Source organism: Triticum aestivum, chromosome 4D, assembly GCF_018294505.1.
Source record: "Triticum aestivum cultivar Chinese Spring chromosome 4D, IWGSC CS RefSeq v2.1, whole genome shotgun sequence".
Lineage (NCBI taxonomy): Eukaryota > Viridiplantae > Streptophyta > Magnoliopsida > Poales > Poaceae > Triticum > Triticum aestivum.
This window is the reverse complement of record NC_057805.1, coordinates 508,341,779-508,367,913: the sequence shown is the minus strand read 5'-3', so window position 1 is coordinate 508,367,913 and position 26,135 is coordinate 508,341,779. Positions and strand designations below refer to the sequence as shown.

The following is a 26,135-nucleotide window of genomic DNA, read 5'->3' as shown; positions in this document are numbered from 1 at the left end:
CGAGTAGCCGATAAACCGATAAATCGTCCGATTAATTGATAAAATGGCCGATTAACTTGCCGATTAGCCTATTAATCCCCTGCTCGCCAGCCAACCGAGCAGCTACCAGTTAACGATTTCCTCTACAATGATACCTGGCAATGGCCTTGTTGAAGGCATTGTTTTTGGTTGAATTCGGACTTTCTCCGAGGTGAAAGTCCAAGATCTTCGATCGGGCAATGACAACACTTGTGCATCCTCATTGGAGGCGTTGCTTGTGGAGAACCTCTTTTGTATTCTGAGTGTTGTCTTTCGGAATGCTGCTGCTGCTAGTGACTGTTCACCGTGGCGGGGTCTTTTTTTTCCTTTTCCTTTTCTGTTCTTTAATTTGTTCTTTTTTTCCTTTTCCTTTTCTGTTCTTTAATTTGTTCTTTTTTGGCTGTGTGTATCCTTGACGCTTTAGGGCATCTTGTTGGTATAGAGGCAGGGTGTAATTGGTATCTTCGCAATATTAATATATTTCCTTTGTCAAAAAAAGGTCCTGATCATGGAGATTACTAATCCACAAAAATGTCAAGTATATCATGATCTTGGAGACAATACAACATAAAAATGTCAAGCATGTCCTGATATGTGCAGGGCAGAATTGCTGGGACTTGGTTAGCTGCACAAACATTCTTGATCAGCAATTGATCACTAGGTTTATACTTAAGCACTTGATAACAAGGCACTCATTGGCGTGTGAAAACATATACAGCTAAAGAAGAATATTATTATTGACAATCTAGGTTTAACAACCACAAGCTATAGCACCTACTACATCTTGCAAGCCTATGGACACAGACACAGTTTATAGTGTCCATAGTCGTATGTCATAGTATTTGTTTACATACAAGAGAGATGAGTGAGCTCATCTCTGCACAATGAGGATTGGGAAAGCCAGCTAGTAGTTGTAGTATATATTTTCAGTAATACTTTTCACGCTAACACCTATTTGGTGGAAATGTAATAGCTGCTACATAATTGAGTTATATACCCAAGCTAGCGGGAACCGGAGAAGTTTTCTTGTCGGGCAATTCACCGAATATATCGCGGCAGCCATCCCATTTCCTCTGCTCTCTCGCCTCCCAGTAACCGCCGGTGTAGTGGAACGCTCCGTCCTCGGTGTCCCTGTCGAACCATCTAGGTTTCCATCCATTATCCTGCATTTTCCGTGCCTGTACATGAAGAGATCCAATACTTCAGTTAAGACATTTTGTGTGAAAGTAGGGCCTTTAACAGAACTGTGAACGCTAGTATTATTATCCATGGACATGTAGGAGAACATGAAGGAAGATGTACCATCCGTTGCCTTGTCTCCAACCGTAGCTTCTCAGAATTGGCTTTATCGTACTCCCCGTTCTCAAGATGTCGTTGATCCGGTCTGAGCCTTGAATCTGTTGGAGGAAGTTTCTCCTGAACAATAGGCAAAAACGGAGCTTCAGTATCAGAGCTAGCTGAGAGAAGTACCGAGATAGCGAGCTGAATCTGCCAATGGTGTACCTTGAGATTTGGTGTCAGTTCGTTTAGGGTTATAGCAAATGATGACAAATTGTATCGTGTGGGATTAGTTGGAGGCTCATGTTTCTCCCACAGCAGAGTGGATTCAGCACTGGAATTTACTCCGTCATTAGTAACATTGCAGTACAAGCTCTCGTCCCACTTTCCCCTTAGGGTAGCAACCTTGGTACCGCCAATATCCTCGACAACTCCTTGAACCTTGCATAGGACTATATCTTAGTAAGATCTATGGAGATGACAGGGAAGGTGAAAAACACATAGGTTGTGTGAACTGTCATTTATGTTCTGTTTTACCTGTCGAGGGTTACGTTCAAGAAACGACTGCTGTTTAAAGGTAAGCTTGCATGAATGTTGTCTGTTCCCACTTATTTTCATCGTCCCATGATGATGACAATAAAGTCTACCGATGATAAGGTTATTAATGGTTGTTGTAACCTGGTACAGAGAGTAACAAGTTAGGAATGAGACCTGCTGGACAAGCATCGTTTATTGGATTTGGGCATGGGTGAGGCGGTCTGCCTGTCATGCAATCAATGATCAAGATCTAGTGGTCTGCAGGAAGGTCTTTTACCTTGCTCCATTTGAAAATTTCTCCATCGTCGAATTCTAATGTTAAAACGCCAACAGGATCAAGCTGAATTGTTTGTCCCCAGAATTTGCTCTTTACATTGCTCTCTCCCCAAAATTTCCATCCTCTTCCTTCACAATGACAGGCCATGACCATTGGATGATGACTAACCTGGTATCAAGAAGGGAATAACATAATGACTTCAGGTATAGTTTGTAACAGTACCAGCAGATAGCAGTACAAAGTGAAATTACAACTGTTCGTAGACAACAAATAGAAATATATCATGCCAATTCTCACAGAATGAAACTTGCCAAACTTCGTTCGATCATTACCAATAACTAACCTTTTCGGAGAAGAAACGGATTCCATTTTCAGGAAAATCAGCTTCATAAGTTTCCCCTAGCAAAGGATTAAAAGGTTTGCAGGGCCGGCCATCAGAGGAAGCATACCCAGAGACAGCGAATGCAGCAACACATAGAGTTCTCATCACACTGTTGCCCTGGATTCAGATTGATGGTCAGAAGACTGAAAAATTATAGCCAGCTATTTTCCAGACTAACAGTGAATTATTAATTGATCAGAGTTGGTAAAAACGTAACAGATGCCATGTTGCATCTAATGAACAAATAAAATTCAGATCAGCCAGATAAGATACATTTAGAATGAGTCATGGTGGAAATAAGCATCTCGTTGTTCACTAAATTTTAAAAGCCACCACTAATTTTAAGTATCAACGACAAGACAGAAACAAAAAACAAATCACAAGAAAGATGCATGAAGGATGACACTTTCATACCTTTAGGCCATAGTCATATGCACGGTCCAACAAATGAGAATATTCCAAGTCTTCGAAGCATTTTTGAAGAGATGAAATTGGTTCATTAAAGTAAACAGGCAGGCAGACCCGTGTCAGATCTTTTCCAACATTGTCCTTGATCATTGACCAAAGACTAACGCCCTTCTCCTTTTCAACTGGTTCGGGCAACTTTGTGCGGCGTTTTGGTGGCAGCAATAAACATTCATTCTCTCCCTTGCCAGATCTTGATTCTACAAAATTATGATCGTATTGCTGGACGTCGTTGCTCGAATTTGAATGCTTCATCCTCAAGTCAGGACTCGCAGCAGAATCACTGAAACTTTGTCTTGTATCACAGAAATTATAGTCATCTTCATCTGACGATTCATCTAACTCCTGAATCCCAGCATCATCGGATGATTCCGTGTTGCTGCTCTCTGATAGAAAAAGGTCAAGAAAAAAAACTAAGAACAACAGAAAGCTAAATTTCATTTTGCTCTTTTATTTGGCTCCACATATGAAAGCTCAATAGATAAACATGGCATTCTGCAGTTTCAAAATTTGATGTGATATGATAGCAGTTTAACAACAAACAACAAAAGGATTATCAAATAAATTGATGTTATTCACAAATAAACATGTTCAAACATCCATCTTGAGACAACTGTACAGCACGAGAGCAACTGGAAATTGTGCATTAAAAGCTTAAAATGAGAGGATGAGGAAAATAGGTACAAACACCGATGAAACTAGAAATACCAAATTGATATTTTTCCTCAAAGCTCATTGCAGGAATCATGGATGCGGAACATGATTCTAGTATGAGAAACATAGAAAACATAAAGAGTTTTAAAAAAAGTCAAGTACCACAACATTTTCCATGTCCAGAGCAGGAACATTCAGGTCTGATAGAGTGTGTAGTATCTTGTTCATTAAGTACCTGAAAAACACAGCATATCAGCATGAAGAGCAGGTTATTGCATTTCTCTATATTGCTTACTTCAGTTTCCAACTGGGAATAAGCAGGGGAGGACCCAAAATTTTGGCCATGCCCCGGTCTGACCATTGTTATTCTGCCTTGTGAGGTCAATCAAACTGATTTTCCTCTTATTAATTATTATCAAGCAGTATTTAGTGATAGTTTGGGCCTGAGCACCGCGAAGCTGCCCGGGGTGTAGTTCTGCCCCTGGGAGTAGGGCATAATTTATCACGGCAATCAAATGAGGATCCAAAATAAAATCAATATGGTTATGTCACCAAAAAATCTCAATAGAAATGAGGATCTTTCTACTGTATAAAAACAAATTACTGTAATACTTATACTTTGCTGTAAGGGTCAAATGGAATCAGAGATAAGTGTCTGCAGTATCCTTAATTCTTCTAGATGGGGTGAACTTTTTTGGATTAAGGTTGGCATGTTCAACTTCTGTACATGTAATTCAAATTAAAACAGAGTTGGAATGGCTACTGATTATTTCATAATCCATGATAAATGCAAAACCCATTATTTCGAATTAATCAAAAAAATTATAATTTCTTTGAATAACTGAAAACGACTTGAATATAGTGTACTGAGGGTACAGGGACCACACAGTTTATTTAAAAAAAAGTTTAACAGTGCACCAAATGCTTTCTTGCAATCCACATTAAATTAATGAGATGGTCAATCATCAAAGTAGTGGGAGCAGATTGAGTTCACTGATACACCTAGCAGCAAGTCTTGAGAAAAAGTTACCTCAAGCTGTTGTGGAAGACTGCCAAGAAAGCTCAAATACTCTTCACAACGTTGTTTCATCTGTGTATAATACTGCGAGAATTCTGAATGGACAATCTGCTCACAGTCTTTAATAACCTCTTCACCAAGACCTTCAGCATGCATACGATTTCTAAGCCTGTCTGTAGAAAAGGATGCATCATTCTGGTCATACAGTAAAACTCCATTGGGAGAAGATTCACTTCTCGCAGAAACAAGGGCTTCAATCCAAGCCACACGATCCTTAACTGAGTTGGTTCTCAGCTGAAGCGTCTTGGTTGGAGTAATTATATAGAACCGCTTATCGTCTGATTTACTTTCACGGAACGACGATATCTGGCAAAATTTTAGATGATAATGTTAGCAACCAAAACCTACAGATCTAACAAGATCACATATTCTCTCTATACACTATGTCATTCGATGAGACTTGCCCAAATTAATAAGAAAGATGCCCTCAGATTTTTTGTACTATTAGATAAAGAGTACATTCTTACAAACTCATGCACTTTTAGAACAACCAGCAGAAAACTAATAGTCCAAATATGCCTTTCAGAAAACCAGGCATACTTTATGGGGATGTTCTAATAAAACCCCATCGATTCATGTAAAAGAAGTGAGAACCTGACTGGCGGAACACAATCATCGGTGTAATTGTCATACCGGACCCACTAGCCAGCAGCCAAAGAATTGAATTGTTTTGTGCAATGTGTAGTTTTCTGCCAAAACATGCGCAATTTTAAGCATGTGCCAACTGTTTGTGTGGTTCTGTCAAATGCGAATCAGAAAGTGTGGTTTGTTCACAGCTACACAAAACCATGTGTAGTACTTAGAATTACTCCTAGTAGGTAAACAAAAGAAGAGAGACTGTACTACACTGTAGAGCCTTTGCTTTACCCCATCATTTCAACTGAAATTGTTGAAGGTATGAATGTGGCTACCTGGCAGCACTAACTAACAAACAGGATGGTTCACAGCTTCACACAAACACGAGGGCCCTAAAAGTCCCCTTCCCCACCATATGCCTCAGATTCCAACAGCTCAAGAACATCCAATGCCAAGGCCCCATCAGTACCCAGTTTAAACCCGAGAGAGCGAATCCAGCTGGAAGCCAGTTGGTTCCTTCACATGCCCAGCACAGAGCATGGTGTCATTCTTCATATGTGGAGACTCACCGGAGAGATACTTCTTCGCCGGAGGGGGCTGTAGAATGTCATGTACAAAGGGCAAAAAGGAAAAGATGGCAAGCAGCATTGCTAATCTTGTTTAGCCCCATTGGTGTGAGTGTGATCTCCACGGAGATGGTGCTCACTGTCACTGGCAACCCCACCTACCTGGGGTCTGGGTGGTTGCATCCACAACAGCATTTGCCTTGCAGGAAAGCTCACGTGTGCTTTGCTGATTCAAAGGGGGCAGTTGCTTTCAGGAAAGGCACGCATAACTAAGCAGTAAGCACTCGCCGTCGCCGTTCCGCCATCTCTATCGATCGATTAATCCGGGCAATTAATTCAACAAAATGTATACTGGTAGTGGTAATCTAGTTTACTAGGTAGGTTGGTAAATGTCGCGGCTCTAGCTTCTTGTGAAGATCTGGGAGGTGGGTGTCGATGATTCTGATGTGGGTGGGGTGGAAGCTAAGCTAGGTGGTAGAGTCAGTGGATGCGGACACGGCCGAGGCCGAACTCAGAGTGATGTGACGGGTTGGTCTCTCTAGCTTTACAGCTCCCATTTCGTTGTCTGTTTGTTACTGTATGTTTTTATCTAAGCGCATAGCTCCACCTGCTCTGAATCCAAGTGTCGTGCTACTCCTAGTAAGATTATTATCATCAGAGCAGAGCATTCACAGTTGAAGATCATCGCCATGGCCGGCGGGCATTGAGTAGCAAGCAGTGGAACAATGGCGATGGCGGGCGAAACCTCCCTGAATCTGTCTTACAAAAACAGACCAGCTGGAAAAAAAAAGGGCAGGAATCTAGTAGCAGAGCAAACTAAAATTCGATTCTTTCGGGTGGGGAAAAGAGAAGCAGAGGATCAATCAGATGGGATGAGACGGGCGGACGGACCTTGAGGTGCACGAGGCCAATGGGGCGGTCCTCGGGGGCGGCGGCGGCGTACCCGGCGGGGCCGATCAGCCTGGGGGCGGCGCCGTCCTCCGGCGCGGGCGGCGGAGTCGGGGAGCCGGCGGCGCGGGGGCGGATCTTGGAGTAGGCGAGGAGGCCGCCGCGGAGGATGGCGAACCAGCGCGGGCGCCAGCCCTTGCCGATGTTGGTCCACTTGTGCAGCAGCCCGGCGACGGCGGCCGGCGCCGGCGCGGGCGGCGGGGAGGGGGAGGACGGGGAGCGGTCGGCGCACCACCCGCCGGGGCAGTCCACGGGGAGGCAGCAGAGCGGGTGCAGGTCCCGCGCCCGCATCCGCATCGTCGTCGCGCGCAAGCACAATCACAGCGGCATTTGTTTTCTGATGATTCCTCGGCTGGAGGGAGGGAGGTAGGTAGCTGACGATGACGATGGTGTGGGGCGGAGGAGGCGAGGGCCGGGCCGATTTTATAGGAAGCCGGCGGCGGAAGTCGTCGTCGTCGTCGACTTGCTTAATAGTAGCAGCTGAGTGGGGGTCCGGTCCGCTTAGATCTCAGTGATCGTTTTTTTTTTCAAAAAAACTTCCGATTTATTCATCTTGAATCATGGCAGTACAACGAATACCAAAAATAATAAAAACTTCACAGATCTGTAGACCACCTAGCGATGACCACAAGCACTGAGGCGAGCCGAAGACGCACCGCCGTCATCACCACTTTCTTGCCGGAGCCGGGCAAAACTTGTTGTAGTAGACAGTCGGGAAGTCGTCGTGCTAAGGCCACATAGGACCAACGCACTAGAACAACAATCGTCGCCGTTGAAGAGTAGCGTAAATCGTCGTGCTAAGGCCACATAGGACCAACGCACTAGAGTCGTAGACGAACTACGACCAGATCCAAGCAAATCCAGCAAGGATAGATCCGCCGGAAACACATCCCCACACGCCCACTGACGATGCTATACGCACCACCCAGACGGGTGCTAGGCAGGGAGAACCTTATTCATCTTCAGGGATACGCCGCCGTGTCGTCTTCCTGAGCAAGACACAAACCCTAACAAAACTTGAAGAAACATCTAAAGACGGAACCCTCCCACCGGCAAGAGCTGGGATCACCACGCCGCCATGACCCTAAGACAACCAGAGACGAGGCGGACTGGCGATGGTGCCAGCAGGAGGCAGAGAAAACCCTAGGCTTTTTTAGGGAAGAGGCGGTTGTTGGCCGCATGTATATTTGGGGAGAGGAAACCCTATTTTTTCAATCAATGATCGTTTTAGGCCCGGTTAGATCTCAACGATCGTTTTTTTCTAGAGGCCCTCTTATTTATTTATTTATTGCGAAAATTCTAGAGGCCCTTTTAGATCTCAATGATCGTTTAATTACACGTGTAAACTGTGAAAAAATATAACGTTAACGCATCGCGCTAGTAAATTACACAAAACCATCGCAACTTACAGAAAAGCTACGGTTTCATTTCGTGGGCAAAGGCTTCACAAAACAACGATGTTGCTTTGGCAGCGATTTTGATGGTGCGACGTGCCTAGCAGGACTTACTCCTGACTCCTAAGGTGGACATGGGTCGAGTAGCCATTTCCCCTCCCATTCCATGATTGTGTTGACAAAGTGTTGGCATTTGACACTAGTAAAAAAAGGTCAAATGTCAAGCACATTAGTGCCGGTTTGCTTTTGAGCCGGCACTAATATGTGCATTAGTGCCGGTTTCAACGGCTAGCCAGCCGCTTTCATTAGTACCGGTTCGTGGCCGACCTTTAGCACCGGTTCGTGCCACGGACCGGTACTAAAGTGAGTGGTGGCAGGATGTTGGCAGTCCGGGGCCCCTCCAGCACCTTTAGTACCGGTTCATGGCACGAACCGGTGTTAAAAGTCGTCCTACATAAACTCTTCGTCCACCCGAGCTCGCTCTGTTCTTCCCCTTTCCCCTCTCCTCTCTGTTCTTCCCCTCTTCCTCTGATATATGTTATTATTGCTCGCTAGTTAATTATGCCATCGATACGAGTGAATATAATTTCTAAGAGTTATCATTTATATGGTTAGTTATGATCTTTGCTAAAAATTTGGGATCTCTTTTCCCTTTGTCCCACCGTAAAAAGTCCCATGCCCATGGCCTTGGTCATTTTCCAGCTGTGGTGCCGAACACTCTCGTGAGGGAGGCTAGCTTGCACCTGTGCCAAGGAGAAAGAAGATGCCAATGAGTTTTGAAGCGGTACTCGACGGTGCTTGTATACCAAACGGTGGATCGAGAAGCCTATCATTGTGTATGTAAGTTTAATAGAAAACTCGAAGGCGTCTCGATACACCAATGAGTTTTGAAGCGGTACTCGTCCATCTATGAAAAGGCGCCGATGGGATAACTCGGGGAGAAGGTGTCATACAAAAGATGCCGTACTACAGTGTCGTTCCCTCACGAAGAAGTCGCCACAAGCTGCCGATAGTAGCGACGAGAAGTGACCCCCTCCCACTTGAGCCCTCGTTGGCGGCCATGGATCTACCGAGGAATGTCTGTGTATCATGTCGGGAGTGCAGGAGTTAGTAGCAACCACATGAGCATATATGTGAATAGGAAAAAGAGGAGGGAGGCGATGTTAGTGCGGGAGGGGGGCCTCTAGAGCCGAGGAGCATGCGAGAAGGAAGGCAATGTTGTTGTAGGGCGTGTGCGGAGCGGAGCACGGCGGAATTTCACCATGGTCGAACTCTCTCTCTCTCTCTCTCTCTCTCTCTCTCTCAGGAATGTTGTTTAGAAATGAAAACATATGTGTGTCTGTATGTTTGGTACTATAGTAGATTATGGTATACTATAACCACATTTGTTTTACCTTTTTTGTTGTCAAATTTATCATTTGATTAACCGGTTTTTCATGTAGTTGTGGTTACTTTCTCGTCGCAAATCTTGAAATATGTTTAACATACACAACTGAACAACCACAATATTACCTTGCTAGCTAAAGTGACGAACACATTCAATCTTATGGAAGTTACGAACTTTTGGGCCCTCCTTGCGGCGCATCTTGATGAGCATATGCTAGACTCATTACATTGTATTTGGTCATCAAATTGAGGCTGAATAACCAGTGAGTTCCATGGATGCATGTCACCCAAGTTTGGGATTAACTAGTTGAAGGGTACCCATTAGTGGGCTTCTACAAGAGGCAGTTCCAATCCACACCATGCTGCTGCGTGGGGCTCCAGGAGGAATCGAGGGATGTTGTTTAAAAATACAAATATATCGGTATATATATGTTTGATATTGTGGTAGATTATGGTATACTATAACCACATTTGTTTTATTCTTTTTGTTACTTTTTGTTGTCAAATTTACCATTTGATTAACTAGATTTTCACATGGTCGTGGTTACTTCCTCGTTTAATATAACACAAGTCAATGGTCACAAGATGATCTTGCTTGCTAGAGTGACCAACCCATTCCAAAAGAATGTTCATTTGAAATTGTAGAAAAGATTGGGACTTGGTCCTATAGATGGAAATTGCCAGCGGGATTAATGGTGCATCCGGCTTTTCACGTGTCTTAATTAAAGAAGAAAGAAGGGCACTAAGCTGTAGTGATCACTCCAGAATTAGTTCTTACGGGACCAGAAGGCGAGTTTCAAGTCGAGCCAGTGGCAATTCTAAAAGGAATATAATAAAAAAGGAGATGATTAGTCCTTCCAAAAGCTTTGTGTCAGACCTCTTCGCCAGCAGACAAGAAGCTAACTTATGAAAATCATGGACTTTTGGGCCCTCCTTGCCCTGCAACTTGCTAAGAATATGCTACACTCAATACATTGTATTTGGTCGACAAATTGAGGATGAAGACCCGGTGAGTCCCATGGATGCATGTCACCCAAGTTTGGGATGAACCAGTTGGAAGGTACCCCTTCGTGGGCTTCTACAGGGAGGCAGTTCCGGTCCACACCATGTTGCCGTGTGGGGTTTCAAGAGGAAGCGAGAGATGTTCTTTAAAAATACAATTATATTGATGTATGTATGTTTGGTATGTGATACATAATGGTATAAACTATAACCACATTTGTTTTTATCCCTTTTTCTTTTTGTTGTCAAATTTACCCTTTGATTAACCAAGTTTTCATGTAATCCTGGTAACTTTCCCGTTTAACATAACATGACTCAACAATCACAAGATGATCTTGCTAGCTAGAGTGACCAACCCATTCCAAAACTATGGCCATGTGAAATTGTAGAAAAGAGTGGGACTTTGTCCTATAGATGGAAATTGCCAGTGGGATCAATGGTACATTCAGCTTTTCACATGTCTCAATTAAAGTAGAAAGAAGGACACTAAGTTGTGGTGATCACTCTAGAATTACCTCTTATGAGACTAGAAGGAGAGTTTCAAGCTAAGCCAGTGGCAATTTTAGAAAGGGAGATGATTAGTCCTTTCAAATGCTTTATGTCAGATCTCTTCACCAGCATACAATAAGCTAACTTATGAAAATCATGGACTTTTGGGCCCTCCTTGTCGTGCAGCTTGCTGAGCAGATTCTAGACTCAATACAGTTTTATTTGGGCGACAAACTGAGGCTGAATACCCGATGAGTTCCATGGACGCATGTCACCCATTTCAGGATGCACCAGTTGAAGGGCACCCATTCGTGGGCTTCCGTGGGGGGCAGTTCCAGTACACACCATGCTATCGCGTGGGGCTCCAGGAGGGAGCGAGGGATGGAGCAAACGAGTGAGGAAGCTTGCCAGCGGGGTTTTTCCTCTGTTTTCTTCTGGCAATTTTACTTGCTTTTTTGTTAGTGAGCATGAAGCACATATGTGCTTCACATGGGAGCACGGTTGTGCTTCACTCAAGAGCATAGTTGTTCTTTGTCCCCTCGTGGGAGCACAAGTTAGTTCATTTGGGGAGCATAGTTTGCGCTACACCCTCTACGGAGCACAAGTTAGTATATGTGGGATCACATATTAGTGTCTCTTGGGAGACATGTTGGAAGCATGCACATTAGTAATAGTTGGGAGCACAGTTTAGTACTACGCCGGGGTACATGTTAGTTCACATTAAAACATATGTTTGTGTAGTTGGGAGCATGCATTTAAACTTGACGCACAAGTTGGGAAACACAAAATCCTATATACCTAAGAGAGTCATCCACACTAACTTATTTATCTTAACACACAAGCATGCCATCTCATCATACAACTATGAAAATGGATAAGGCCCACCTCAAACTGCAATTATGCATGGAAAAAGACCCACCACAACATTCAACCATGCACGAAAAAATATTTTCCTTTCAATTATTCTACTTATATTCAATCAATATTGTTAGAACTATACATAATCAAAGATAAAAAGTCACATGTATTTTCAATTTTCGCTCTCATGTTATGAACCCAAAACTTCATCAAACAGTCCCGCAAATAACGCACGGGGTATCCTCTAGTTAGTACAAAGTGAGAACGCGAGTTAGTTCATGCTGGAAGCATACATTACTCTAGTTGGGAGCCCAGATCTGCATGAAAAACGTTCATCGAAATCTATCAACATGGTATTTAGGTTTGAAGATCTCGACACGAGGAACAGAACGGTGAAAATGGTTCTGTCATTTGGACGCATGATTCAAGAGATATTCATTTAAGAAACAAATTTTAAAAAAATACAAACAAAACCACTCATCTCTCATCGTGTGGAAAGAAATCACACTAAAACTCTTATGTTATGACAAGTGACCCATATATGATGCGCCACTTGTCTTCGGTAGAGGAGACAATATAACTTGCAAAGGGTATCCTTTAATTAATGATTTCGTCCAAATTTAAGGCAAACAAGAGCAGGCCTTTTCTTCCTGGCTCGTCAAAAAAGATAGAGGGGGGAGCTATGACGGCGGCGTGCCTTCGGCTCGCTTCGGTGCTTGTAGTCGTTGCTAGGTGGTCTATGAATCTTGATGTATTTTTTTATTATTTCTGGTGTTCTTGTAGTACCACAATTAAAGATGAATAGATCGAAAGTTTTCTAAAAAAACAATTTATAGATGGAGTGGTAGAATTTGCCCTACGTGCTAATAAATATTCTCTACTATAAGCGACGTACTCTACATAGAAATATGGTGTCCTTTGTGCACTACATACAAAACAACACACGCATGGATTTCAGTTAAATGCACGTGGAGGAATCAGCACTAAAAATGAGGTGGCAGGAAATGACTCAGTCCCTAGAAGTTGGGTGCTACTGTTTCTTTTTTTTTTTTGGTTTAGAACTTTCGTGACTTCATTTAATTAAATAAGCCATCTGTTACAAGCGAGGGGGCAAGGAAAATCAGGAAGGTGTTTATGCCACACCTCACGCATTCTATCTACGAGCAAGCTCACTTGTTGCCTTGCCGAACAAACTCATCAACTGCCGGCACTCATCGGTAACCACCGCTCTCCTCGCACGGAAATCTGAAGGGCTCAACACTGCTTGCACGATTTCTACCAAAGAGCATTCAATCACAAGAGAGAAAAATCCAAGATCATTCGCAGGCTGGAACCCCTTCAATAGAGCATATGCGTCCATAGCCAGGGTGTCCATCCCCGCAAAGAAAGAAGCCGGGGCGCCCATATCAGGTTCCATGTAGCAGTTTGACCCCTTCAATGAACGCTCCATTAGAGTCTTATAGGCGTCGCTCCTGTCACACACTGGGAGTTTACCTAGGTTCGGGCTCTCATTGTTGAGGGAATACACTACTCCCGCGTTTTTTGATTGATGTTGAAAAACACCTCATGTGAGGGGGATGAAGATTGCTACCGAGACGATGATTATGAGCGAATTGGGTCTCGAACTACCCCTGGCCTCACCTTATAAAGGGAGACGAGGCCTAGACTTTGCAAATCTCCAAACCAACCAAGATCCTCAATCGGTTGATGGGTTCTTGGCCTTTCACGCCAAGATGATGAACCATCTAGAAGTCGGGCCTCCTATCCGTCGAAGGGCCCTCATCACGACTTTGCCTCCTGGGCCTTGTGGCCGCCCCATTGACATGCCTCCCGGTCGATGGGCCACCCTCGATATAACAAATAGTCTGTATCCACCGAGCTTGTCTGGAGTTTTGGCTGAGCTTCTCTTAAGGACAAAATCTAGGCAGTCTCCTTCCAAATGAAATGGATGGATCAATCCGTCTTTTGGTTGTTCGACCTCGGGCAGTCCGGCTTCTCCAATCTGGGAAGCCCCGGGCAAGAACCTGCTTCTTAGTCCACACCAGGGTCCATAGTCTTGATGACATTATGCCTTGACCGTCGGGCTTAGGAGCATATCCACCGGATCGAGTCTCGACTGGCGGTTGCGAAAGCCTCACCGCCGATGGGGAGAAGAAGAAACGAGATGCAAACACCACCACAACCATGGGTATCTGATTAAAATGAATACTTGTTATCTAGCTTGAATAGGGTCAATATCAGAACTAAAGACAAGTATGCACACAGGCTTGATCAATGGATTAAGTCCATGATCATCTAGAGGTTCTCCTACATATATATTGATTATACCTGGCCAAACCTCGGGCCTGGCCGGGCCTAGCCAAGCCCGAGGCAAAAAACCAGGCCCAGGCCCGAGCCCGACCCAAACACGTAAAAGCCCGGCAGGCCTCGGGTCGGGCCCCTTCAGGAAATCGCAAAAATGATGGGCCCCCGGGCCTGGGCCCGCCCGGCCATCGGGCTCAAAATCTAGGCCCGAGCCCGGCTCGGGAGCAGCGTCGGGCCGGGCCGGGCCGGGCTTCCCATGGCCAGGACTAATATTGATACAATGCTACAGATGTGTATCCCTGTTAGTAAAGGTAAAGTTGAATCAACAATTCAAACATATACCAAAGATTATAACTTAGATAAATGTAGACAACAAAACAAAATAGAGAGATATATCATGACCTTAGAAAACATAATGGATCTTATGAACATGCACGAAATTCATGCCTACCTTCGATGCACAAGTTAAGGAGTAGAAGTTATTTGGGACGTGGCGATTTGGCTCCTAGGTCTACATGCTCCCGTCGGTGAACAGTAAAATTGAAAACAATTAAAAATTCTGATTTTTTGGCATGCATTATGTTCAAATGCGTGATGCCCATGCCAAATTTGATGGTGTTTGGACATTTGAGTAGCTCTCAGAAAAAAACCGGGCATGTGAGAAAATTTGAAAAATGCAATGTTCGGAGCTCATTTTATCTTTTTTGCCACGAGTTCCTCGATTGTCAGTTACCCACAAAATTTTGCATGCATCTGGCGCACTCCATCATCTTTCATGCAAAAAAGGGAACTTTTTTATTATTTTTGCTATATTTTCTTTGATTTTATTGCTCACCGGAGCAGATGAGCCCAGGCTCATAAATGAATATCCGGGTTTTTTTAAATAAATATGAACTTTATTAATTAGAAATAATTGTTACATTGTCAATAAGTAACTGTAAAATGTCCCTCGTAGGCTCCTCAAACCAGTCTGTAGTGACTGAAAATTTCGCTAGCCTAGAAATTTCATGAGTCACCTTATTTGCTTCTCTATTACAATGTTCAAATCTAACAACTGGAAGATCACAAGCTATGAAATAGCAATCATCGAACACTGCTGCCGCCGCTCCCGCCGAATGTCCTCCATTTTCATTACTTCAATCACCTTCATATTGTCAGAATTAATGACAAGACGATTGCAACCCGCCTTTTGTGCAAGGAATAGGCCGAATCTTAGAGCCAAACCTTTTGCTGTTAATACGTCGGCACACCAATCAATCCTCCAGTTTCCACCAACAATGAATCTTCCATTATCATCTATGAGAACAGCCCCAGTTTTGCCCCTAAGTAAATCATGGTCATAAGAGGCGTCGACATTAAGCGTAACAAAACCAATAAGAGGTTCTCTCCATCCTCCTGATTTACTAGTTGCCTTAGAGGAGTGTGCATTAACATAGTTAGCTGTTATAGTCCGGGCACTCATGGAAATTTTGTTTGCATCTTGAATCTTTCCTTCATGAACCAGTTTGTGTCTATCCCACCATAAGTACCGGGCTGTAAAGGTAGGCATACATTTAATATGAGAAGTAGATTCGAAGTTTCATCATTGATCTATAGACAAGTGTAACTCTTTTCACGTTATATGTTGCCTCGGGTTACACACATGGACTACATGCTACTTATTTTGTTCACCATCGCTAAACAAATAATAGGTTAGACCAAGTATGCCGTTCAATTGAACAGTAGTGCACTCTATCTCAACTAAAATCGTAATTGAATCATCCATGACAGGCATATCTTAACTGAAATTGCAACATTATTACAATGGAATGGAGCTCATTGCCGTGGTCGGCGCCAAAACCAAAGAACGAGGCGCGTGAGAATCGCGGGCAGCAAGGAAGATCCCCACACCACCAAAACTACGACTGCCGAGTCTACGACCACGCGCCTGGATGCACGAGAATCAACGTTCCATGGCATGGCGGGAGAGCACGAGTCTCTCTCTCTCTCTCTCTCCTTTATTCTTTTCCATTTCAAATATTTTGATGCTGATTTGAATATGTTTGACTCCAACGAGAACCAAATCTTCTGAATCTTTTTATGTTGTTTCACTGGATCCTTCATAGAGCACATGAAATAATTCAGGAATTTTGAGCGTAGCACTCTATCTATAGAAGAATATAAACCAATTCAAATACAATATTGATTTTTTTTCAAAGACCAAAGTATTTCCTGTCTAATGCTCAATTTATTTCGTAGTGAGTCTCGTAGTGAGTCAAATAATTAATACGAGCTCTTGCAAAAATCCCCAGGGTTTAGAACGGCATTATAGGTTCATTGATGTTTTTGAGGGTTTTGCCCTTTAATAAATTGAAGTTCTGATTTATCCTCATTTTAAAAATTTCATCAAATTTAAACATGATGACTTGAATGATCTCTAATGCATTTATCACATTACCATAATCTAGAGCTGTGACACTTGCTGTCGGCGGTGGTAGCCTCGCCCTGACCTGGTCATGAGGCGCAATTACTTCTTGGTGGGCAATTGGGCATCCTTGGGAGGCCAAATTTCATGTTTTGACCCTTTTGTGGTACAAAATCGGGATCTGACCCCCCTTTGATTTTTTCTTTTTTTACATCAGACCCTTTTGCTACCGCCAAAGGGCTCAGCGGTAGGGTCACGCAGGCTACCGCCAGGGCTTCTGGCGGTGGCATGGACGGCCCACTGCCGTTATCTGACGGCCAGCGCAACACCCTACCGCCGCAGGTCTTGGCGGTAGGTTGACTTACCCTACCGCCCTATGGCTTGGCGGTAGGGTCCTGTGGGTTTAGGTTTTTACATGTTTTATTGATTGTTTGTTTTGTCACAGGTTTCACATAGTTTCACAAATAGCAAAATATGATCTCACATATTAATAAAGGTTCCACATAGAAAATATCAAACAGTTTACACATAGATTCATAAGTAGGAAATAGCAAATAGCAAACTTGTCCACATAATTTGACAACCCCAACTAACGCAAGTAATTTCGCAAAAAGCTTTCGCAAAGCCAACAAACGGTGCAACAAGTTCTTAAGACAAGTTTATAGGGTGGGTAAACCTCCCCCCTCGTATGTTAGGCCTGGCTGTGGAGACAGATACGGCAGCGGATCCACCGGTTCAGGCGGAGGTGGAACGCTGGTCGGCATCCGACCGTTCAAGCACTCCCACCTTGCCTTGCCCGCTGGAGTTTTCACCTCCGCCCTTCCCCAGCTGATGATATCAAATGCCGATGTACTTGGGGGCTGTTGGGTAACGTAGCAGAAATTCAAAATTTTCTACGCATCACCAAGATCAATCTATGGAGTAATCTAGCAACGAGGGGAAGGGGAGTGAATCTACATACCCTTGTAGATCGCGATGCGGAAGCGTTGCAAGAACGCGGATGAGGGAGTCGTACTCGTAGCGATTCAGATCGCGGTTGATTCCGATCTAAGCACCGAAAGAACGGTGCCTCCGCGTTCAACACACGTGCAGCCCGGTGACGTCTCCCACGCCTTGATCCAGCAAGGAGAGAGGGAGAGGTTGGGGAAGACTCCATCCAGCAGCAACACGATGGCATGGTGGTGGTGGAGGAGCGTGGCAATCCCGCAGGGCTTCGCCAAGCACCGCGGGAGAGGAGGAGGAGGGAGAGGGGTAGGGCTGCACCGAAAGAGAGACGTTCTCATGTCTGTATGGCAGCCCAAACCTCAAGTATATATAGGGGGGGAAGGGGGCTGCGCCCCCCTTAGGGTTTCCACCCCCAAGAGGAGGCAGCCAGCCCTAGATCCCATCAAGGGGGCGGCCAAGGGGAGGAGAGGGGGAGGCGCCCCACTAGATGGGCCCTAAGGCCCATCTGGACCTAGGGTTTGCCCCCTCCCACTCTCCCATGCGCCTTGGGCCTTGGTGGGGGGGCGCACCAGCCCACCTGGGGCTGGTCCCCTCCCACACTTGGCCCACGCAGCCTTCTGGGGCTGGTGGCCCCACTTGGTGGACCCCCGGGACCCTCCCGGTGGTCCCGGTACATTACCGATTTCACCCGAAACTTTTCCGGTGACCAAAACAGGACTTCCCATATATAAATCTTTACCTCCGGACCATTCTGGAACTCCTCGTGACATCCGGGATCTCATCCGGGACTCCGAACAACATTCGGTAACCACGTACATGCTTTCCCTATAACCCTAGCGTCATCGAACCTTAAGCGTGTAGACCCTACGGGTTCGGGAACCATGCAGACATGACCGAGACGTTCTCCGGTCAATAACCAACAGCGGGATCTGGATACCCATGTTGGTTCCCACATGTTCCACGATGATCTCATCGGATGAACCACGATGTCGGGGATTCAATCAATCCCGTATTCAATTCCCTTTGTCCATCGGTATGTTACTTGCCCGAGATTCGATCGTCGGTATCCCTATACCTTGTTCAATCTCGTTACCGGCAAGTCTCTTTACTCGTTCCGTAACTCACATCATCCCGTGATCAACTCCTTGGTCACATTGTGCACATTATGATGATGTCCTACCGAGTGGGCCCAGAGATACCTCTCCGTTTACACGGAGTGACAAATCCCAGTCTCGATTCGTGCCAACCCAACAGACACTTTCGGAGATACCCGTAGTGCATCTTTATAGCCACCCAGTTACGTTGTGACGTTTGGCACACCCAAAGCATTCCTACGGTATCCGGGAGTTGCACAATCTCATGGTCTAAGGAAGTGATACTTGACATTAGAAAAGCTCTGAGCAAACGAACTACACGATCTTGTGCTAGGCTTAGGATTGGGTCTTGTCCATCACATCATTCTCCTAATGATGTGATCCCGTTATCAACGACATCCAATGTCCATGGTCAGGAAACCGTAACCATCTATTGATCAACGAGCTAGTCTCCTAGAGGCTTACTAGGGACATGGTGTTGTCTATGTATCCACATATGTATCTGAGTTTCCTATCAATACAATTCTAGCATGGATAATAAACGATTATCATGAACAAGGAAATATAATAATAACCTATTTATCATTGCCTCTAGGGCATATTTCCAACAGTCTCCCACTTGCACTAGAGTCAATAATCTAGTTCACATCACCATGTGATTAACACTGACAGGTCACATCACCATGTGACCAACACCCAAGAGTTTACTAGAGTCAACAATCTAGTTCACATCTCTATGTGATTAACACTCAATGAGTTCTGGTTTGATCATGTTATGCTTGTGAGAGAGGTTATTTAGTCAACGGGTCTGAACCTTTCAGATCCGTGTGTGCTTTACGAATATCTATGTCATCTTGTGGATGCTACCACGCGCTATTTGGAGCCGTTTCAAATAATTGCTCTACTATACGAATCCGGTTTACTACTCAGAGTCATCCGGATTAGTGTCAAAGTTCGCATCGACGTAACCCTTTACGACGAACTCCTTTTCACCTCCATAATCGAGAAAATTCCTTAGTCCACTAGATACTAAGGATAAGTTCGACCGCTGTCATGAGATCCTTTCCCGGATCACCATTGTACCCTCTTGACCAACTCATGGCAAGGCACACTACATGTGCGGTATACAGCATAGCATACTATAGAGCCTACGTCTAAAGCATAGGGGACGACCTTCGTCCTTTCTCTATCTTCTGCTGTGGTCAGGTCTTGAGTCTCACTCAATACTCACACCTTGTAACACAGCCAAGAACTCCTTCTTTGCTGACCTATTTTGAACTCTTTCAAAATCATGTCAAGGTGTGCTGTCTTTTGAAAGTATCATCAGGCGTCTTGATCTATCTCTATGGATCTTGATGCCCAATATGTAAGTAGCTTTATCCAGGTCTTCCTTTGAAAAACTCCTTTCAAACAACCCTTTATGCTATCCAGAAATTTTACATCATTTCGGATCAACAATATGTCATTCACATATACTTATCAGAAATGTTGTAGCGCTCCCACTCACTTTATTGTAAATACAAGTTTCTAACAAACTTTGTATAAACCCAAAAACTTTGATCACCCCATCAAAGCGTATATTCTGACTCCGAGATGCTTGCTCTAATCCATGGAAGGATCGCTGGAGCTAGCATACCTTTTAGCATCCTTAGGATCGACAAAACCTTTCTGATTGTATCACATACAACCTTTCCTTACGAAAACTGGTAAGGAAACTTGTTTTGACATCCATCTGCCAGATTTCATAAATGTAGCTAATGCTAACATGATTCCGACGGACCTAAGCATCGCTACGGATGAGAAAAACTCATCGTAGTCAACTCCTTGAACTTGTGAAAATACTCTTTGCCACAAGTCGAGCTTCATAGACGGTAACATTACCGTCCACATCCGTCTTCTTCTCAAAGATCCATTTATCTCGGATTTCATGGTTTCTAACCATTTGTCGGAATATGGGCCCACCATCGCTTCTCCATAGCTCGTAGGTTCAGTATTGTCCAACAACATGATATCTCAGACAGGATCACGTACCACCCTGAAGTAGTGCGCATCCTCGTCGTCCTACGAGGTTTGGTAGTGACTTGATCCGAAGTTTCATGATCACTATCATAAGCTTCCACTTCAATTGGTGTAGGTGCCACAGGAACAACTTCCTGTGCCCTGCTACACACTAGTTGAAGCGAGGGTTCAATAACCTTATCAAGTCTCCACCATCCTCCCACTCAATTCTTTCGAGAGAAACTTTTCCTCAAGAAAGGACTCATTTCTAGAAGCAATTACTTTTGCTTCCAGATCTGAAATAGGAGGTATACCCAACTGTTTTTGGGTATTCTATGAAGATGCATTTATCCGCTTTGGGTTTGAGCTTATCAGCCTGAAACTTTTTCACATAAGCATCGCAGCCCCAAACTTTTAAGAAACGACAACTTAGGTTTCTATAAACGGTGTCGTCTCAACGGAATTGTGTGGTGCCCCTTTTAAAGTGAATGTGGTTGTCTCTAATGCCTAACCCATAAACGATAGTGGTAATTTGATAAGAAACATCATGGTGTGCACCATATCCAATAGGGTGCAGTTGTGATGTTCGGACACACCATCACACTATGGTGTTCCAGGCGGTATTAATTGTGAAACACTTTCCACAATGTCTCAATTGTGTGCCAAACTCGTATCTCAGATACTCATCTCTATGATCACATCACAGACATTTTATCCTCTTGTTACGACGATCTTCAACTTCACTCTGAAATTACTTGAACCTTTCAATAATTCAGACTAGTGTTTCATCAAGTAAATATTCTCAGCATCTACTCAAATCATCTGTGAAGTAAGAACATAACGATATCCACTGCATGCCTCAGCACTCATTGGACTGTATACATCAAAATGTATTACTTCCAATAAGTTGCTCTCTTGTTCCATCTTACTGAAAACGAGGCCTTTCAGTCATCTTGCCCATGTGATATGATTTGCATGTCTCAAGTGATTCAAAATCAAGTGAGTCCAAACGATCCATCTGCATAGAGTTTCTTCATGCATATATACCAATAGACATGGTTCGCATGTCTCATTCATTTCAAAAACGAGTGAGTCCAAAGATCCATCTACATGGAGCTTCTTCATGCGTTCTATACCAATATGACTCAAGTGGCAGTGCCATAAGTATGTGGTACTATCATTACTATCTTATATCTTTTTGGCATGAACATGTGTATCACTACGATCGAGATTCATTTTAGGTGCAAGACCATTGAAGGTATTATTCAAATAAACAGAGTAACCATTATTCTCCTTAAATGAATAACCATTTTGCGATAAACACAATCCAATCATGTTCAACGCAAACACCAAATCTCGATAGTAGAGGGAGCATGCGATGCTTGATCACATCAACCTTGGAAACACTTCCAACGCACATCGTCATCTCACCTTTAGCTAGTCTCCGTTTATTCCGCAGCTTTTATTTCGAGTTACTAACACTTAGCAACCGAACTGGTATCTAATACCCTGGTGCTGCTAGGAGTACTATTAAAATACACATTCATATAACGTATATCCAATATACTTCTGTCGACCTTGCCTGCCTTCTCATCTACCAAGTATCTAGGGTAGTACTGCTTCAGTGACCGTTCCTCTCGTTACAGAAGCACTTAGTCTCGGGTTTGGGTTCAACCTTGGGATTCTTCACTAGAGCAGCAAACGACTTGCTGTTTCATGAAGTATCCCTTTTGCCCTTGCCCTTCTTAAACTAGTGGTTTTACTAACCATCAACAATTGATGCTCCTTCTTGATTTCTACTCTCGCGGTGTCAAACATCGCGAATAGCTCAAGGATCATCATAACTATCCTTGATATGTTATAGTTCATCACGAAGCTCTACTAGCTTGGTGGCAATGACTATGGGAAACTATCACTATCTCATCTGGGAGATTAACTCCCACTCGATTCAAGCGATTGTGGCACTCAGACAATCTGAGCACATGCTCAACGATTGAGCTTTTCTCCCTTAGTTTGCAGGCTTAAGAAACTTGTCAGAGGTCTCATACCTCTTGACGTGGGCACTAGTCTGAAATCCCAATTCCAGTCTTCGGAACATCTCACATGTTCTGCGACGTTTCAAGAACGTCTTTGGTGCCACAATTCTAAACCGCACTGAACTATCACGTAGTCATCAAAACGTGTATGTCAGATGTTTTGTAACATCTACAGACGACGCTGAGGTTCAGCACACCGAGCGGTGCATTAAGGACATAAGCCTTCTGTGCAGTAATGAGGACAATCCTCAGTTTACGGACCCAGTCCGCATAATTGCTACTACCAACTTTCAACTAAATTTTCTCTAGGAACATATCTTAACCAGTAGAACTAAAGCGCAAGCTATGACATAATTTGCAAATACCTATTTGACTATGTTCATGATAATGAAGTTCATCTGATTATGAACTCCCACTCAGATAGACATCCCTCTAGTCATCTAAGTGAAACATGATCCGAGTTTAACTAGGCCGTGTCCGATCATCACGTGAGACGGACTAGTCAAGATCGGTGAACATCTCCATGTTGATCGTATCTTCTATACGACTCATGCTCGACCTTTCGGTCCTCCGTGTTCCGAGGCCATGTCTGTACATGCTAGGCTCGTCAAGTCAACCTAAGTGTATTGCGTGTGTGTCGAGGCCATGTCTGTACATGCTAGGCTCGTCAACACCCGTTGTATTCGAACGTAAGAATCTATCACACCCGATCATCACGTGGTGCTTCGAAACGACGAACCTTCGCAACGGTGCACAGTTAGGGTGAACACTTTCTTGAAATTATTATAAGGGATCATCCTACTTGCTACCGTCGTTCTAAGCAAATAAGATGCAAAAACATGATAAACATCACATGCAATCAAATAGTGACATGATATGGCCAATATCATCATGCTCCTTTGATCTCCATCTTCGGGGCACCATGATCATCCTTGTCACCGGCATGACACCATGATCTCCATCATCATGATCTCCATCATTGTGTCTTCATGAAGTTGTCACGCCAACGGTTACTTCAACTTCTATGGCTAACGCGTTTAGCAATAAAGTAAAGTAATTTACATGGCGTTATTCAATGACACGCAGGTCATACAAAAAATAAAGACAACTCCTATGGCTCCTGCCGGTTGTCATACTCATCGACATGCAAGTCGTGATTCCTATTACAAGAATATGATCAATCTCATACATCATATATATCATTCATCACATCTTCTGGCCATATCACATCACATAGCACTTGCTGCAAAAACAAGTTAGACGTCCTCTAATTGTTGTTGCAAGTTTTTACGTGGTTTGTAGGTTTCTAGCAAGAACGTTTTCTTACCTACGTATGACCACAACGTGATTTGCCAATTTCTATTTACCCTTCATAAGGACCCTTTTCATCGAATCCGTTCCGACTAAAGTAGGAGAGACAGACACCCGCTAGCCACCTTATGCAACTTGTGCATGTCAGTCGGTGGAACCTGTCTCACGTAAGTGTACGTGTAAGGTCGGTCCGGGCCGCTTCATCCCACAATGCCGCCGAAACAAGATAAGACTAGTAGCGGCAAGAAGAATTGGCAACATCAACGCCCACAACTACTTTGTGTTCTACTCGTGCATAGAAACTACGCATAAACCTAGCTCATGATGCCACTGTTGGGTAACGTAGCAGAAATTCAAAATTTTCTACGCATCACCAAGATCAATCTATGGAGTAATCTAGCAACGAGGGGAAGGGGAGTGAATCTACATACCCTTGTAGATCGCGATGCGGAAGCGTTGCAAGAACGCGGATGAGGGAGTCGTACTCGTAGCGATTCAGATCGCGGTTGATTCCGATCTAAGCACCGAAAGAACGGTGCCTCCGCGTTCAACACACGTGCAGCCCGGTGACGTCTCCCACGCCTTGATCTAGCAAGGAGAGAGGGAGAGGTTGGGGAAGACTCCATCCAGCAGCAACACGACGGCATGGTGGTGGTGGAGGAGCGTGGCAATCCCGCAGGGCTTCGCCAAGCACCGCGGGAGAGGAGGAGGAGGGAGAGGGGTAGGGCTGCACCGAAAGAGAGACGTTCTCATGTCTGTATGGCAGCCCAAACCTCAAGTATATATAGGGGGGGAAGGGGGCTGCGCCCCCCTTAGGGTTTCCACCCCCAAGAGGAGGCAGCCAGCCCTAGATCCCATCAAGGGGGCGGCCAAGGGGAGGAGAGGGGGAGGCGCCCCACTAGATGGGCCCTAAGGCCCATCTGGACCTAGGGTTTGCCCCCTCCCACTCTCCCATGCGCCTTGGGCCTTGGTGGGGGGGCGCACCAGCCCACCTGGGGCTGGTCCCCTCCCACACTTGGCCCACGCAGCCTTCTGGGGCTGGTGGCCCCACTTGGTGGACCCCCGGGACCCTCCCGGTGGTCCCGGTACATTACCGATTTCACCCGAAACTTTTCCGGTGACCAAAACAAGACTTCCCATATATAAATCTTTACCTCCGGACCATTCTGGAACTCCTCGTGACGTCCGGGATCTCATCCGGGACTCCGAACAACATTCGGTAACCACGTACATGCTTTCCCTATAACCCTAGCGTCATCGAACCTTAAGCGTGTAGACCCTACGGGTTCGGGAACCATGCAGACATGACCGAGACGTTCTCCGGTCAATAACCAACAGCGGGATCTGGATACCCATGTTGGTTCCCACATGTTCCACGATGATCTCATCGGATGAACCACGATGTCGGGGATTCAATCAATCCCGTATTCAATTCCCTTTGTCCATCGGTATGTTACTTGCCCGAGATTCGATCGTCGGTATCCCTATACCTTGTTCAATCTCGTTACCGGCAAGTCTCTTTACTCGTTCCGTAACTCACATCATCCCGTGATCAACTCCTTGGTCACATTGTGCACATTATGATGATGTCCTACCGAGTGGGCCCAGAGATACCTCTCCGTTTACACGGAGTGACAAATCCCAGTCTCGATTCGTGCCAACCCAACAGACACTTTCGGAGATACCCGTAGTGCACCTTTATAGCCACCCAGTTACGTTGTGACGTTTGGCACACCCAAAGCATTCCTACGGTATCCGGGAGTTGCACAATCTCATGGTCTAAGGAAGTGATACTTGACATTAGAAAAGCTCTGAGCAAACGAACTACACGATCTTGTGCTAGGCTTAGGATTGGGTCTTGTCCATCACATCATTCTCCTAATGATGTGATCCCGTTATCAACGACATCCAATGTCCATGGTCAGGAAACCGTAACCATCTATTGATCAACGAGCTAGTCTCCTAGAGGCTTACTAGGGACATGGTGTTGTCTATGTATCCACATATGTATCTGAGTTTCCTATCAATACAATTCTAGCATGGATAATAAACGATTATCATGAACAAGGAAATATAATAATAACCTATTTATTATTGCCTCTAGGGCATATTTCCAACAGGGGCGTCATCCTGGC

General features: G+C 44.6%; 1 protein-coding gene across 2 annotated transcripts; it reads right to left on the bottom strand.

Moving 5' to 3' along the window:
• Positions 1-731: 731 nt before the first annotated feature.
• LOC123099126 (oxysterol-binding protein-related protein 1B) lies at positions 732-7,220 on the bottom strand. 2 transcript variants are annotated; one of them, XM_044521271.1, is made up of 11 exons: positions 5,835-5,913; positions 5,323-5,378; positions 4,642-4,995; positions 3,774-3,846; positions 2,907-3,343; positions 2,454-2,609; positions 2,111-2,278; positions 1,834-1,974; positions 1,522-1,737; positions 1,321-1,434; positions 732-1,196 (listed from the first exon to the last, which is right to left on the bottom strand). In XM_044521271.1, the coding sequence occupies exons 1-11, from the start codon at positions 5,911-5,913 to the stop codon at positions 1,008-1,010; spliced, it is 1,983 nt and encodes a 660-aa protein (XP_044377206.1). In that variant the 3' UTR covers positions 732-1,007. The 2 variants fall into 2 exon arrangements, with proteins under 2 accessions (XP_044377206.1, XP_044377204.1); XM_044521269.1 differs by lacking the exons at positions 5,323-5,378; positions 5,835-5,913 and adding an exon at positions 6,723-7,220.
• Between the last annotated feature and the right edge of the window lie 18,915 nt (positions 7,221-26,135).